Genomic DNA, 16,526 nt, shown 5'->3' with positions numbered 1-16,526 from the left:
ACACATTTTAAAACATTGATGTTTGCAAAGCTCTCTGAGGAGCTCTATAAATGCTGCTGTCACCTCTGAGAAGCATTCTTGTCTTGTCAAATTCTAAAGGATGTGAATAGACAGTTAAAGTACCTTTTAAAAACCTGTAGTAGGTGTTATAGAGTGTCCTCATGGCTAGCTCTTGCAAAGGCAGCACATGATCTGTCTCTGTCCCTATAGACTTCACCTCTGCTGGGAGGAACACACTTAATTGTCCTGATGAAAAGGAGAGCAGCTTCAGCTCTGAAACGTGAATAGGGGAGCCACAGCTGTAAGAATACAAACCATTTAAATTGCAGTTAGCCAGACTAAAAGTAACTAAAGGGGAAACAACATGCAATCCGCTTAAAGTGCACTTTACACTGTTCTACAGAACAGTGTTTGTCAACCAGTGGTATGAGTATGGGTACTCCAGAGAAGTCTGGGGGGTACGTCAACACAACTCAAATTTGGAGAAAACTGAATTTTTGTTTTAAGTTTTACAGTGTTTTATTATTTTTGAATTTTTTACACCCAAAAATTTAATTGTCCACCCTGCTACAATTAAGTTGTTTAAACAAATGTGTTGCAATGGTAGAAAAAAATGGTGTGTCTGAAAACTGGAGGTACTTACAATTTTTTTAAAGGGGTACTTTATAAAAAAAAGGTTGAGAAACACTGCTACTGAAACACAGTCTCTCTACAATAAGAGCTTGCTCTTAGATCTTATAGTGTGTGTTTCAGACTGAAATTAATTTAGTACACATTCTGACTATCTGTAACAACAGGTTAGATGTAGCTCATTTGGAGTTCTTTACTGATCAAGCAAGCAGTACCCAAGGGTGTGTCTAGACTATAGGGTTTTTCAAAAAAAGTGGCCTTTTTTTTTTTTCAAAAAAAATTCACCTGCGTCTAGACTGCTGCCATGTTCTTTCGAAAGTAAATCAAAATAACGCGGCTGTTTTTTCGACCATGGAAAACCTCATTTTACGAGGAATAACACCTTTTTTCGAAAGTGCTCTTTCGAAAAAAAGGCGCTATGTAATGCAAACTGTGCTTTTTCAAAAGAGAGCATCCAGACTGCCTGGGTGCTCTCTTTTGAAAAAGCAGCTTGCTTTTTCGAAAGTACTGGTTGTAGTCCAGACGCTCTTTTTCGAAAGAGAATTTTTCTAAAGTATCTTTTGAAAAAGCGAGGCTTGCAGTCTAGACGTAGCCCAATACATAGAAAAAATGAGAGCACAGCCCCAAAGTAAATTAAGGACACTAACAAAAGCCTGGCATCCCTAGCTTTGCTGCAAAGTCCTTATCATTTAGCCAGACACTAACTGAACAGCAGAAACTGCTTGTCACTATTACAAAATATTTTACTGATGGGTCTTACACGACAATTGGGTTTTTGTGACTTGAACCAACCAGCTCAGAATGATCATAAATTTCCCACCCGCAACCTGCAAGTTAGTTGTTTTAAGTGCCACTGGATGCTTCTGTACTTTACTTTCTCTTTCCCAGAGTTCCCATGAAAAAAGACTTCCCTGCTGAAAACAAGACAATAACCCAGCAAAATAATCAAATTCCGCTCTCTCTAATCCAGGTTCCAAAGAAGGGGAACTTTCCCGATAGGTGGATCCAAACAGAGCAAATAAATTTGTTGGTAAAAAAAAAAAATCTCTATTTAGAAGCCAGGAATAATATGAAGGAATTGGTATTGTTTATAACAAACTCAGGAATTGGAAGCAAAAGAGCAACCTTTGTTGAGATCAGATCTAACACATGAAATAAGAAAAGTGAGGAACTGTCAACCTTTCCAGTTATTGGGCCCAGAACCCAGGTGAAGAAACCAGATCCTATTTGACCTGAACAAAGGAAAAAAACCTCCATGTCCCAGAAAACAAGGAACTTTTAACTCCACAGGACAGTGGAAGAAAACCTGATAGATCTGACAAACCTTTTTACTAACTTCAATCAATATTTAACCTTCCTTACAAAGAACTGAGGGAGCAGAGGGAAGTCAGGGAACTAGGACATAAAATATAACATGTCAGGCCCCAACCACCTCTGCCTACAGGATGGCACTGTTTATATTTGCTGAAAGAAGGGAACATTTCTGATGTGAGGAATTGAATTTAGCTGAATAACTCCCTGTTATCCTCAAGAAAAAACACAGGTAAAATGTAATGAATACTTATTTCAATACCAACTATGCCTCAAATCTATCTTAAGGTCTTGGATATTAATATCCCCAAAAGTTGGACAATATGATGGTAGCATCTCTAAGCAGATAACTGTGTAAAATTCTGCCAGAACATGTCAGGAGAAAGATTAATAACTAGTTATTAATAGGCATAAAGGAGGGACAAGAAAGAATACCATGACGTAAGAAAGAGAAACAATACCATCCCCTTTCTCGCTTATAGTGATCCTGTGCAAGGCTAGGAAAAACTAAATCTCCATGTTAAAAGTAGAGTCACAGAACAGTTTTAGTAAATAAATCACAGGAGTAAAACTATGATCATTAAGAAAGAATGAAAGGCTCAAAACAGTAAATTGACCAGCCCAGCGAAAGACCAATAAATCCCATCCCCAGAAAGTGAAAACAAAAAAAATCTAAGTGCTGAGATCATCACAAGCTGATATTTCAGGCAGCCTGACACTAGGATTAATTACTTAAGCAATGCAATTTATATTTGATTTTCAGATTCTTAGCTTTAAATTAGCAAGAACTAGTCAGTTTTCATTGTCCAGACAGGGACCAGATAAAGCATTAAACAACCACAATTTCATTCCAGGCCTGTAATGAGTTTACTTGACCAGTAAAGACCTTTTAAGAGCCACTAATGCTTACGAATGCAAAGGACACAGAAATGCTTTAGAAGAAATTAGTATACCATTTCAGCATCCATTCAGTAATTATCAACTCTATTTGAGCAAGATCTTCCTAATACTAAGTTACCCTATACTATAGGAAAGGAAAGGAGAGTACTACCAGCAAATGGATCTAAATAAGTGTATTTTTAAGTTATATCAAGGATTTCTAGAGAGTATGGAGAGATGTCTATTAGCATGTACAAATCTAAACAGAGATCCTGTTTTGCTTACTAAAAAGGAGTAGATTCATAAACCATTACCTTACACATACAGGATTGAAAAAAAAAAAAAAAGTACAGCTCGTGTTCATTTAGCCTCTTTTTAGAAAAACCCTGATAATTCAGCAACTTAATTTGCAAATATAAATGCTGCCTTTGTTTTGAGGGTAGAAGAGAGACATTTATTCACAAAGATGAAATCTGGCCAAAGGGCAAAGGAAAGCATTTTACCAAGTCAAATTGCTTGGACAGACTACTTTTGTTATGACTGTTATTGTGGAGTCCAGAATATCACATGTACCCAAATGCAGCCCATATAATGCTAAAATGTGGTCTGTGGCTGCCTTCTTTCTGTCATGGTGAGGACAAAGCAGATCAGCTGGATGGGAGTTTTATTGCTAGTAATAATTTAAAAACAGTTATTACATTTTTATTCATATTAAACAAACAAGTATCACCACACAGCAGAGAGAGAGAGAGAGAGTGTGTGTAGGTGTGTATATATATATATATATATATATATATATATATATATATATATATATATATATATATAATCTCACATGAGCTTTCATGGGCAAACCCCACTTCTTCAAATATTGGTTTTGCTCACAACAGCTCATGATACTATATATATATTTTTGTTAGTCACTAAGGTGCTACAAGACTACTCGGTTTTTGTAAAGTTACAGACTAACACGGCTTCCCCTCTGAGATGGAGTGCTATGAGAATTAGTTAATGTTGATGCAGTGCTTTGAGAACATGTACAATCTTGTGTATGTGAGACTTATAAAATTTCCCATTGCATCAACACCAGCAGCACTAAAAGTGGAAGTGTAGTCAAGGAACTATTTGATGCTGCCACTTTAATCTCCATCTGATCTAGACCTGCTGTGTTCAATTGTGGTTAAAAGGATAAAGGCTAATAACAATCTGATGATATGAAAATGAAAATATAGCAAATAAGGAGGAAAACTAGAAGACATGTTTTAAAAGGGACTAAACCAAATGAAAATCTGGTTTATGCAGAGAAGTTCTAAAAAAAAAAGATGACAAGTGATTCCACTGGAGAAATTAGTATGAGGTTAGTTTTAGATGCAAACATTTTAATAGATTAAAATGGGAGAATTAAAGATACAGTGAAAAGGCAAAGATGGGGTTCAAAATAACTGAAAATAAACTAACCTGTTGAATCAAACCTTTTGGTGCACTTACAGGTTCTATCATTAATGTTTTCTCAAAAAACGAACAAACAAAAAAACAAAACAAAAAGCCGTCTAAAAAACACCACCCTAACTTTTAATTCACTCTAACATCTTGTTTACAATTTATTCCTGTTTCTCACAAAGAAAAAAAAAAACAAACAAACCCCACAACGTGAATATCCTTCAATAAATGAAGTACTCGTATAAGTTCAGTAAAATTTATGATCAGCACAGAAAGACTCCACCTGGCAACAGTAAAATTGTGACCTAGCTGCAAAATCTCTCTCTCTCTCCAGAGCCAGGGCTGCCACACGGCAGCCTCCCTCCTGCTCGGGGGGAGAGGAAAGCTGGAGCTGCTGCCCCTGGCCTCAGCCCACCCCAGCAGCCAAAGGAAGAGAGCCGGGGCTGGCCCAGCTTTGGTGCCCTCCACCCCTGGTGGCTGGGGGGCGGGGGAGACCCGGTGCTGGCCTCTCCTCGCTGCAGTTGGGGGGTGGGAAACCAATACGGCAGTACACAGGCAATCCAGGAAGTTTTTGGAGAATGTTGGGGATAACTTCTTGGTACAAGTGCTGAAGGATCCGACCAGGGGCCGTGCACAGCTTGACCTTCTCCTCACAAACAGGGAGGAACTAATAGGGGACGTAGAGGTGGGTGACAACCTGGGAAGCAGTGATCATGAGATGGTAGATTTCAGGATCCTGACCAAAGGAAGGAAAGAGAGTAGTAAAATACACACCTTGGACTTCAAAAAAGCAGATTTTGACTCCCTCAGAGATCTGATGGAAAGAATCCCCTGGGATGTTAACATGAAGGGGAAAGGACTCCAGGACAGCTGGCAGTATTTTAAAGAAGCCTTATTGAAGGCACAGAAAGAAACCATCCCGACGCGTAGCAAGAGAGGCAAACCTGGTAGGAGACCGGATTGGCTTACAGGGGAAATCCTTGGTGTACTTAAGCACAAAAAGGAAGCTTACAGAAAGTGGAAACTTGGACAAATGACTAGGGAGGAGTTTAAATGTATAGTTCGAGAATGCCGGGGGGTTATCAGGAAGGCGAAAGCACAAATGGAGTTACGACTGGCTAAGGATGTGAAGGATAACAAGAAAGGTTTCTACAGGCATGTCAACAAGAAGAAGGTGATCAGAGAGGGTGTGCAGTCCCTAATGGATGAAGGAGGTAACCTAGTGACAGAGGATGTGGGGAAAGCTGAAGTACTCAATGCTTTCTTTGCCTCTGTATTCACGGACAAGGTCGGCTCCTGGACTTCTGTGCTAAGCGACGCAAGACGGGAAGAAGATGGACAGCCCTTGGTGGGTAAAGAACAGGTTAGGAACTATTTAGAAAAACTAAACGTACACAAATCCATGGGTCCAGACTTAATGCACCCAAGGGTACTGAAGGAGTTGGCAAATGTCATTGAGGAGCCTTTGGCCATTATCTTTGAAAAGTCGTGGAGATCGGGCGAAATCCCGGATGATTGGAAAAAGGCAAATGTAGTGCCCATCTTCAAAAAAGGGAAGAAGGACGATCCAGGGAACTATAGGCCGGTCAGTCTTACCTCGGTTCCTGGAAAAATCATGGAAGGGATCCTAAAGGAATCCATTTTGAGACACTTGAATGACAGGAAAGTGATCAGGAATAGTCAGCATGGATTCACAAAGGGCAAGTCGTGCTTGACCAATCTGATTAGCTTCTATGATGAGGTAACTGGCTCAGTGGACATGGGAAAGTCAGTGGATGTTATATACCTTGACTTTAGCAAGGCTTTTGATACGGTCTCCCACAATATTCTTGCCAGCAAGTTAAGGGAATCCGGATTGGATAAATGGACGGTAAGATGGATAGAAAGATGGCTAGAAGGCCGGGCCCAGTGGGTAGTGATCAACGGTTCGATGTCAGGATGGCGGTCGGTTTCTAGTGGAGTGCCCCAAGGTTCGGTTCTAGGACCGGTTTTGTTCAATATCTTTATTAATGACCTGGATGAGGAGATAGATTGCACCCTCAGCAAGTTTGCAGATGACACTAAGCTAGGGGGAGAGGTAGATACGCTGGAGGGCAGAGATAGGGTCCAGAGTGACTTAGACAAATTGGAGGATTGGGCCACTAGAAATCTCATGAGATTCAACAAAGACAAGTGTAGAGTCCTGCACTTGGGACGGAAGAATCCCAAGCATAGTTACAGGCTGGGGACCAACCAGTTAAGTAGTAGTTCTGCAGAAAAGGACCTGGGGGTTACAGTGGATGAGAAGCTAGATATGAGTCAACAGTGTGCCCTTGTAGCCAAGAAGGCTAATGGCATATTAGGATGCATTAAGAGGAGCATTGCCAGCAGATCCAGAGATGTCATTATTCCCCTTTATTCGGCTTTGGTGAGGCCACATCTGGAGTATTGTGTCCAGTTCTGGGCCCCCCTACTACAAAAAGGATGCGGACGCATTGGAGAGGGTCCAGAGGAGGGCAACCAAAATGATTAGGGGTCTGGAGCATATGACCTACGAGGAGAGGCTGAGGGACTTGGGTCTGTTTAGTCTGCAGAAGCGAAGAGTGAGGGGGGACTTGATAGCAGCCTTCAACTTCCTGAAGGGAGGTTCCAAAGAGGATGGAGAGAGGCTGTTCTCAGTAGTGACAGATGGCAGAACAAGGAGCAATGGTCTCAAGTTGTGGTAGGAGAGGTCCAGATTGGATATTAGGAAAAACTATTTTACTAGGAGGGTAGTGAAGCATTGGAATGGGTTACCTAGGGAAGTAGTGGAGTCTCCATCCCTAGAGGTGTTTCAGTCTCGGCTTGACAAAGCCCTGGCCGGGTTGATTTAGATGGGATTGGTCCTGCCTAGAGCGGGGGGCTGGACTTGACGACCTTCTGAGATCTCTTCCAGTTCTATGATTCTATGATAAGGGGATGGTTGGATGAAATAACATGATCTTGGTAACTAATTGACCATTCATTATCAGTTGGAAATAGGTCAATGGAGGGATGATAGGAGTTGCTATAGGGAACTTTCTGGGTGTCTGGCTGGTGAGTCTTGCCCACATGCTCAGGGTTTAGCTGATCGCCATATTTGGGGTCAGGAAGGAATTTTCCTCCAGGGTAGATTGGCAGAGGCCCTGGAGGTTTTTCGCCTTCCTCTGTAGCATTGGGCACAGATCACAGCTGAAGGACTCTCTGCATGTTGGGGCCTTCAAAGTATTTGAGGGCTTCAATATCTGAGACATAGGTGAGAGGATTATTCTAAGAGGGGTGGGCGAGATTCTGTGGCCTGCACTGTGCAGGGGGTCAGACTAGATGATCATAATGGTCCCTTCTGACCTTAAAGTCTATGAGTCTATGAAAGCAGGGGCTGGCCTGGCCTCAGGGCAGCCAGAGGGGGAGCAGGCAGGCCAGGTCTGCCATGCCTTGGCCTGGCCCTGCCTGATGGCCAAGGGAGAGACCCAGGGCTGCCTACTCCTAGAGAAAAGGGGGTTAGCGAGCATAACGAGCAGGGGGCACAGCCCCCTAGTACTTGTATATCACAACAATAAACAGAAACGACCTCTGGCTATCAGGAAAACCTTAACAATTCTCAGGTGTACTGCAATACTGTAAAAAGACATTGGTTGTAAAAGAGGAGTAATAATTAATCTGGCATAGTTGAGAAGAAGAGCATAGTAATTTTATAATTAAAAGATACTGGGGCATGCACTCCTCTCACCACTTTTGCACCAGCATTACATTAATTTCAGCGGAGACACTCTTGAATTAAGATAGTATAAGGCATGGTTACACTATCAGATTAGGTCAAAGTTAGCTGAGTTAGGTCAATGTCATAAAGAATGTTTCTACACCAAGTCCCTTCTTCTGAAGCCCTGTAAGGACTTTTAAAATGGACTTCTGTAATCCACCATGACAAGAGAAGTAGCATTACATTTGACATTTGGGGATTGCATTTGGGGTAGTATAGACATGATGCTATTAAATTTGCCGATTTTGGACTCTGGAAGGTGTTCCGCAGTGACCCAAATGAGACCTCTCTGGCCAATACTTTCAACTCTTCTGCACTCCCAGGTACACAGGAAAATCCCTAGGAACTTTTGAAATTTATATCCTATTTTGTCAGTGTGGTGAGTCCAGCCGCAAACCTGACTATTCTTCCTCTGAGGTCTAACTTGGTCAATAAACTGCACCAGCATCCTTTTCAATGGCCAAAGACACATTCTATCACCATTCTGCTCTTGCGAGGCCTGAAGTTAAAATGCTCCTTAATGCTGTACAGGCTGCCTGTATGTTTCATGAGCCATGAGAAAAAGGGATAAGCTGGGTCTCCAAGATCCCTATTGGCATTTTTACATCTCCAGTGGTGAATTTCTGGTTTGGGAAGAAAGTTCTGTCTTGAAGCTTTCTGAAGAGACCGGAGTTCCTAAAGATGGGTGCATTATGCACCATTTCCAACAATCCCATGTTGATGTCAGTGAAACAGGCCTTGTGACTCCCCAGCACTTGCAACACCTTGTGGTTTATGTTCTCTTTGGCAAGGCAGTCTGTGCCAAGGTAAATGAAATGCATATCCTAATCACCATATCTCAATTAGGGAACCACATTGTGGCAAAGATGTCCATTATGTCCTGCACATTCCCTAGAGTCACTATTCTAACCTAGCAGAAAGATATTGATTTCCTTGGCTCACAGCAGCTGTGACTGTGGATTTACCCACTCTGAACTGATTTCCAACTGACTAGTAGGAATCTAGTGTTCTAAGCTTCCATAAGGCCATTGTCACTTTTTTGAGTAGGTCTCATTCTGGTATTGGTGTGCATCAGAGTAGGGGGAAGCAATTCACAAAGTTCCATTAAAGTGGCCTTATGCATGGAAAAATTTGGCAGCCGCTGGTCATCATCCCATAGCTGCATAACTATGTGGTCCCACCAGTCTGTGCTTGTTTCGTACGACCAGTACTGGCATTCCACTGGATCAACATGCCTGATTGCTACCAGCATATGCCAGCTGCTCCAGTCAGTGGGTTCCTGCATATCTGTGCAGGTGGCATCCCCACATTTTTCTTCGCTCAGGTGGCTCCTGGCTAGGCTCTGGACAAACCATGGGATAAAGCAGGTGGTGTTAGCAATGCTTGCCAAATCAGATTGCAGCAGAGTAGGCTCCACACTTGTCATGCTATGACATCTGAATGGATAACTGGGGAAAAATACATGTGAAATGACTGTTTGCCATTGCTTTCAAGCACAGAGGGAGGGAGATAAGTGTATCATAGGAGGCTGACAATATGTACCCATCAGGCACTGGGAGCTTAACCCAGAATTCAAATGGGCAGCAAGAACCGTAGGATAGCTATCCACAGTGCATCACTGTGAGAGTCAATACTAGTTGTGAGGATGCACTCTGTTGACCACATGCACCTTCGACTTTATAAAATCAGAAGCTAAAGTCAATCTTGACTTAATTTCATATAGTAGACATACCCCAAATCAGAGAATAAACAGGCAAGTGTCCTGAAGAGCACATTTTCTCCTCACCTCAATCACAAACATAAGATGGTTTAAGATATGTTTACATATACACACAAATTGGATTGCAATTTGTTGAAAATTATTTAGTTTGAGTGCTAAGCACTGTAAATAGGTGGTACAGCGATGTTATGAGAGTATGAATGAAAGGAAAGGGCCATATGAAATTCTATTCAGATATAGTCCGTTCTAGGCGAAGTTCTGAGAACACACTAACTAGTCCAGGGTGATAATGTATTGATGCCAACACTACAAGAGATATTTACTTATTAAAAATAATTGAAATATACAAAACATAGAATATATTTATTGGTCTTTTTATTTTGAAGAAGCATGTTTCAATGAAGCCTACACTTTGGGCCAAATGTCAACACTGTCTTCAGCTTCAGCTTTATCAGTAAATGTTCCCTACAAATATCTACAAATCCTCTGGTTGTCATGGCTTAGTGCTGAAATATTAAATGTTCAGCAAATTAATGCAGAATATTACAAAAGTAATATAGATCAGACAGCTAAAGTAATCTCTTCAAAGTAACATTAGTCCTGAATGAAATAACCCAAAATAAAGTTCAGCTGTATCACACAGGCAAGTATTTGTTGAGAGGTTTAGGAAATAAATATATGCAAGATATTAAGTTAAGTCATACTTACCCACTGCAACCAATGACTTTATTATACAGATAGGAAGGCAGCCCTTTCAGGTGAATATTGTTATCCACATAAACATATTGCAGTTCTCGAGAACGACCTAAATCTGGGTTTTAGAAAACAACAACAAAGAGGAAAAAAATGAAGTAATGACAATTCCCAGAAGAAATAATTAAAATCAAAATAAGTTGATTGGGCTCTCTGTAAATGAACACAAAATATTACCCTCAGTTTAATCTGAGTAAATAAAATCTGCCGAGAAAATGTTTTTTAAAAAGGACCTGGCTTGCACTACAGTTACTATAAAAATACCTAATCCCTTTCTAACATTCTGTAAATCCCATTATGAAGAAAATATCACTCTGAGAAGAATTTACATATTCTGTCAATTTGAAAAGGCAAAACAAATCTTGATTTCACATCTACAGATGACCTTTTAAAAACAGCAGGCCAAGTTCCCTGGTAGTGTCAACTGATGTAACTCCACTAAAGTCAGAGCTCCATCAGTGTATAGAAAGAGAATGTGGCCTACACAGGAATGTTCAAGAAAATATAATAATGTAATGATATTCATTCTAACTAATGCAAACTAGTCACTACCTTTGAATTTTCAGGTGTCCACTGACATATGCTTTCGGGCAGCTAACGGAACAAGAATTGAACTCAATGCTGACTTACTATACACCCAGCCAACCATACTGACATCACTGAAATTGCATGAGATTTAAGACAAGTCAGATTTTGCATGAACGAAGCAGTGTTGGTCACTGAAACCAACTGGCTTACATATTACACTAAAATTACAGATATTAACAGCTGATTATTATACTACAGAAGGTGTACATATATTTCCAACTAAGAAAGTGCAAAACACCATTTCCTATAGCTATTAATAAGCTGTCAATTCACTTCAAACATTAACTGTTGCATCTTTTCATAAAAACAGTCAGAATGCTGGTGGGATTAGTTGGTGAGGGATGTTTAGAAGAGCCAAATATGTATACAGGATGGCTAAGCTATAAGAAATGGGAGAGGGATATGTTATTTATCTACAAGTATTTGAGAGTATGAATTCTAAGCATGGAGAGGTTTGATTTAACTAGGGACATAGGAGTCCAGGAAAGAGACAGTTAAAGGGAAAATTCAGATTTCTGAGAGGAAAAATCCTGTCAGCAAGACATAGTCACTCAAGGAAATGTCTACTCATGGAAAGTAGCAAAAGGCTCCTTAACCTGAGACATTTATATCCAGTTTGAACAAAACACTAAAAAACGTAGTTTAAGAAACAGCCCTGAACTGTATGAGACTGATTAATTACATCATCTTAAATGAGCTAGCCTATCTCGAACTCTGATGACTTTCCAATGTGAAGCTGTATTCTATCTGAAGGCCTAACCGCTTGCAAAAGCATATCTGCAGAACCCGATAGAACGCATTTCGAAACTGAATATGCCTGCATGCCTCGAGCAGATTAACGATGGGTTTAAGCAGTACAGATTTACAAATTAAGGAAGGTAAAGTAGCGTTTAGTTGAAAATACACTAAAAAGCTACACTATCCTAAAATAATTCCAACTTCTCATTCTTACCAACCTGCAATTATTTTGATTGGCATGAAAATATAAAAGGAAATCTCAAGAGACTGTATTTCTGCAAGTTCATAAACACAACTAAAACACCAATACCAGAACACAAAGTGTAAACATTCTCTATTATGTCACATTCTGTTAGATATGGTAGGAGCAATAAATTGTCACAGTCAGGATGTTATATAGCTATTTAATGTTTTATGTATGCATAGCTAACATTTTATTCACTTTTACTACAGCTTTCCCAATCACACAAGGTGTTGAGAATCCTCAACTCCCCTTGACTACCAAGAGAGTTTAAGACACTAGAAACCTTGCAGGATTGTACCCCAAAATGTACGCTCAGAAAAGATCAACCTACTACAGAGAAAATCAAATACAGTAGATTTCTGGAACCTTTGGGACCTAGGTGGTGTCAGATTATCGGATATGCCCAACTATTAGGAGGTACTATAAAATGGTTTTTATATATATATATATATATTTATTTATTTTCACACACACAGTATATACTGTATATAAAGTGTTTTTAACCCTTTTTATTGTAGCACAAGCACTGTCCAGCGTCCAGCCAGTGGCACACTGACTCGGTCCCATACAGTTTCGCTCGGTTCAGCTGTTGTTGCTGCTGCCTTGTGACGTGTTTATTGCCGAAGCTCACTCACTAGGCTCTTGCCATTTTGATTCCGGACTATCGGGAGTGCCGTACAATTGGATGCTGGACTATTGGCATTTTACTGTACTATGAAAACAAAAGATGAAGTGGGGGAAGACAGGTGTCCTAAAATTCAGTAAGGGAACAAGGCTACAGTTTTATCTGAAAATGCAAACTCTCTGTATGCAGTTATGAATCAGGCATTCCAAAAGAGGACAGTGTTAAGGTTTCTGGATCTTTAAAAAAATCCTCTTCCTTTGTAAGAATCAATTTAATTATCCCCGAGTGGTATTTTTACACAATTACTTTAAAGAAAGTAATTATGCTTCAAGTAACAGTACATGCAAATTTATAAAATATTGGGTATGTGGTGGTCTATTGGCAGCACACTACTGTTGCAATTGGGATGCCTCTGTGGAGGCCAGCTGAAAATGGAAGCACTGCCAGGAATGCAAAAACATCTGAAATACAGGTATAATAGCGAGAGAAGAAAAGGTAAAGGAGGATCTCAAAATGCCAAAGTAGCTCCATGAAATGACAGTGCTGAAGACAGTGTCATGTGAAGTCTCTCACACCAAGAAAGAAGGGTCATTTGAAGGCTGAACCATTTGTGTTGGTGTTAAAAGGAAATCTCTCAGGCTACGTTTACACTGCAGAGCTATTTTGGGATACCTCCAGTATCCCGAAATAGCTATTCTGCGTCTTAAGAGCAAGCCCGTTATATCAAAATATAATGGGCTCGCTACTCCGACATCCCTGTAAACCTTATTGCACGTAGATTAAGGGACGTTTTGGAATAGCGCTTGATTTTGAAATCTGGCGCTGTGTAGACAGTGCCAATTTTCGAAATAAGCTATTTCGAGGTAAGGGTGCTATGTAGATGCACCCTCAGATTCCCTCTGTGGAATAAATATTTCTGAGTGATTTGATTTAATGCACAGGTTGGACCTCCCTAGTCTGATACCATCAGGACCTGACCAGTCCCTAATGAGAGAGTTTGCCGGATCAACGGAGGTAAAAAATTCCATCCCCTCCGCTGCCAAGCTCTGGACTATTCCAGGAGGCCACCAGTCTCCCAGTCAGGTTTTTCTCCTGCCCAATTGGCTCTACTGCCGATCCCGGCCACCACGCCCGCTCTGCACCCAGCCCTGGTGGGCAGCCCCGGTAAGCTCCAGGCCCCAGTCACCAGACTCTCTGCCCGCGCCCCAGTCCATGTCTGCTCTTGGCTGCTGGTCTCCCAGCCTATCTCCGCCCTATATTATTTTTACAAAGGGATTGATCCTGCAACATTTCAGCACGTGGGAATTTTGGCTTCAACTTTGAAAGCTCTGTTATGGTCCCGTTTAAAGTTGAAGCCAAAATTCCCAAAATGTGCTTTATTTGAAATGAAGTACTTAAATATCACAGGGCACTTTCTGTCCTAAAGAAATTCCTGCTTGGAAAGTTATGTGACATATAAATTCTTCTGCAGTATACAAAAATCTTCACTTCCTGTCCTAAAATTCTAAGTGGTGCTGCTATGTATTGCTAAAGAGCTAACACCGGAAATGTCTGTTGGCATTAGTTCAGTGTAGGATGGCTACATATATAAAAATATATAAAAATGAGAATCAGGTTATGGTCCTTTAAAAATTAAGTTCTCTCAGAACCTTGTTTTCACAAACCATCTGGAAAAGGAGGTTTATTTCATTTGTCCCCTCTGTTTACAAGTTGCTATTTAGGCAGTAAGCTCTTCCAGATAGGGTCTAGGACTTCCCACATACCTACAATACTTCTGGGTGCTATACAAACTTCGCCATTTCATTTTGGGCAAAACTGCTGAACTTTAAGCTTCCAAATCCCACCAGTGCATGAATGTACATATTTTATTACCAACCTCCCAAGATTTAAAAAAGCATCAAACACCACCACCCAACAACTTCTTAATTTTAGTAGTTACCAGGTTAAGAAGCTCTTTCTACCCTGTTCTCATAAGTTTTTATGTATTATACCAGACAATAAATACAGTTTAAAGCTTTTTGACAAACAAACATACTTCTTCTGAACTCTATAAAATAAAGAAGCTGTCCATCTATGGAAAGGATAAAGCTACAAAAGAAGTTTTCATGTGGCTTTTGCAAGCAATGAACTGTATCTAAAACATTGCAATTTTCCTCTTTCCAGACTCTTAGATCAAAGACCTTTCTTCTAGAAGTGACCAAATACTTAGAGTCCTGAACAAACCACAATTCTATTTATTTATTTATTTATTTATTTAACCTCTAGGCCCTGGCATATGCATTCCACATGGCTGAAGACCAAACAAAAGTATGCATGTCTGCACTGATGCTCTTTTAACTATATTCTGAAAGCAAGCATACAGCAAAAACATCTACTGTGGTAGAAGACCTTTTTGTTCACTGTACACTGATAATTACTATGCCCATTTGCTTATAGAAACACACATACGGATTCTCAAAAATGATGTAACACTGAGATTTTACTGTTATAATATCCAGCCACCATCACTGCACTCGTTTAAATCATTTTATGAATTACTACAAACAATTTTAATTCTAACAACAAGACTCCGGTTTCTTGCATTTTTTTGTTTTCAGAAGTTGTAGCATTTGCATTTGATTCCTGGAAAACTTTTATGTCCTGTTCACCTTCTTCAAACAAGAATAACCAGTAATATATAGCTCAGTAGTTTCATCTTCAATTCTATAACAGGATTTTTAAAGCCACTTGTTGGAACACAGCACAAAACCACAAGATAACAAAGACTATGTCTACTCTGGAAATATTTGGCGATTAAAGTAATGTCGATGTTCAGAAGTTGCCAAATCATGTTTACACAGAGTAACTCTACTGACATATCTTGGCCACATTGTTAGCTCCTCTGTCGACAAAATGAGCAAAGCAATATGACTATGCATCCCACGGTGCCTTACGTCACCTTCAGTCGCTAGGCACTGTGGAAACGCGCAACTCTTGTTTTAACTTGTGCACCTAAGCGATGACGAAGAAAAAAATCTAAGTCCACCCACCTCTGCAGCAGCACTTACTTTCCTCCTGCTCCTGGAAGGTGAGTGTTGTGACTGCTCCTTCTGATGAGAGTAGGGACAGGGACAACTCAGGACTGCGTTAGGGGAGGCGGTGGGTGGGTTGAGGACCAGAGTGGGGGTGTTGAAGCCGCGGGCAACCTGGGGACCAAAGGAGGCGGGTGTTGAAACTGTGGACGGCTTGGGAACCAAAGGGGGGATGCTGAAACTGCGGGCAACCAGGGGTGTGTGTGTTGAAACCGCTGGGGACCAGAGAGAGGTGTGTTGAAGCTGCAGGCAGCCACGGGAGGCGGCGTGTTGCAGCTGTGGGTGGCCAGTGCCATAAGGGGGCCAGGTGCCACTGGGGCTGAGTCACATTGCGGGGCAAACAGCGAGTTGGGACTACAACATGTGGCAGCCAGGCAAGTTGCTACCACAGCATGTTATAGCCACGGGCTGGCGGGTTGGGAGGCATTGAAGCCGCGGGCTGGTTGGGAACTAGGGTTGCCGGATGGTTTCAACAAAAATACTGGACACACTTGACATTACATCACAATCTACATTACATCTGATTGAGAAAATACCGGACAGTTCTATTTACTCAATTATAATTTCTCAATTTTTTTTCCGAACAGAAAGCTCAAATACTGGACTATTCAGTTAAAAACTGGATACCTGGCAACCCTATTGGGAACAAGAGGGGGGTGTTGAAGCAGTGTGCTGCCTGAGGACTGGGGGAGAGGTTGCAGCCATGGGTAGGGAAGATGAGGAGGAGCTATCTGGACAGTGACAAATGCAAAATGACACTAAGACGGGGC

The 16,526-nt window shown here is 40.9% G+C and overlaps 1 protein-coding gene across 5 annotated transcripts in view; it reads right to left on the bottom strand.

Annotated features, from left to right (window-relative positions):
* The window catches only part of LRRC28 (leucine rich repeat containing 28), a 92,549-nt gene that overhangs the window by 15,795 nt on the left and 60,228 nt on the right, over window positions 1–16,526 (bottom strand). For all 5 annotated transcript variants that reach the window (XM_075896965.2, XM_075896967.2, XM_075896966.2 and 2 more), the window contains 2 exons: window positions 10,446–10,548; window positions 124–299 (listed from right to left, as the gene is read on the bottom strand). In XM_075896965.2, the coding sequence (XP_075753080.1) occupies window positions 124–299; window positions 10,446–10,548 (279 nt within the window). The remainder of the gene's footprint in view (window positions 1–123; window positions 300–10,445; window positions 10,549–16,526) is intronic.

Source organism: Pelodiscus sinensis, chromosome 14 (genome assembly GCF_052426305.1).
Source record: "Pelodiscus sinensis isolate ZL-2025 chromosome 14, ASM5242630v1, whole genome shotgun sequence".
Taxonomy (NCBI): Eukaryota; Metazoa; Chordata; order Testudines; family Trionychidae; genus Pelodiscus; species Pelodiscus sinensis.
Note: the sequence above shows the minus strand (reverse complement) of the source record. Positions and strands in the feature narration are given on the sequence as shown.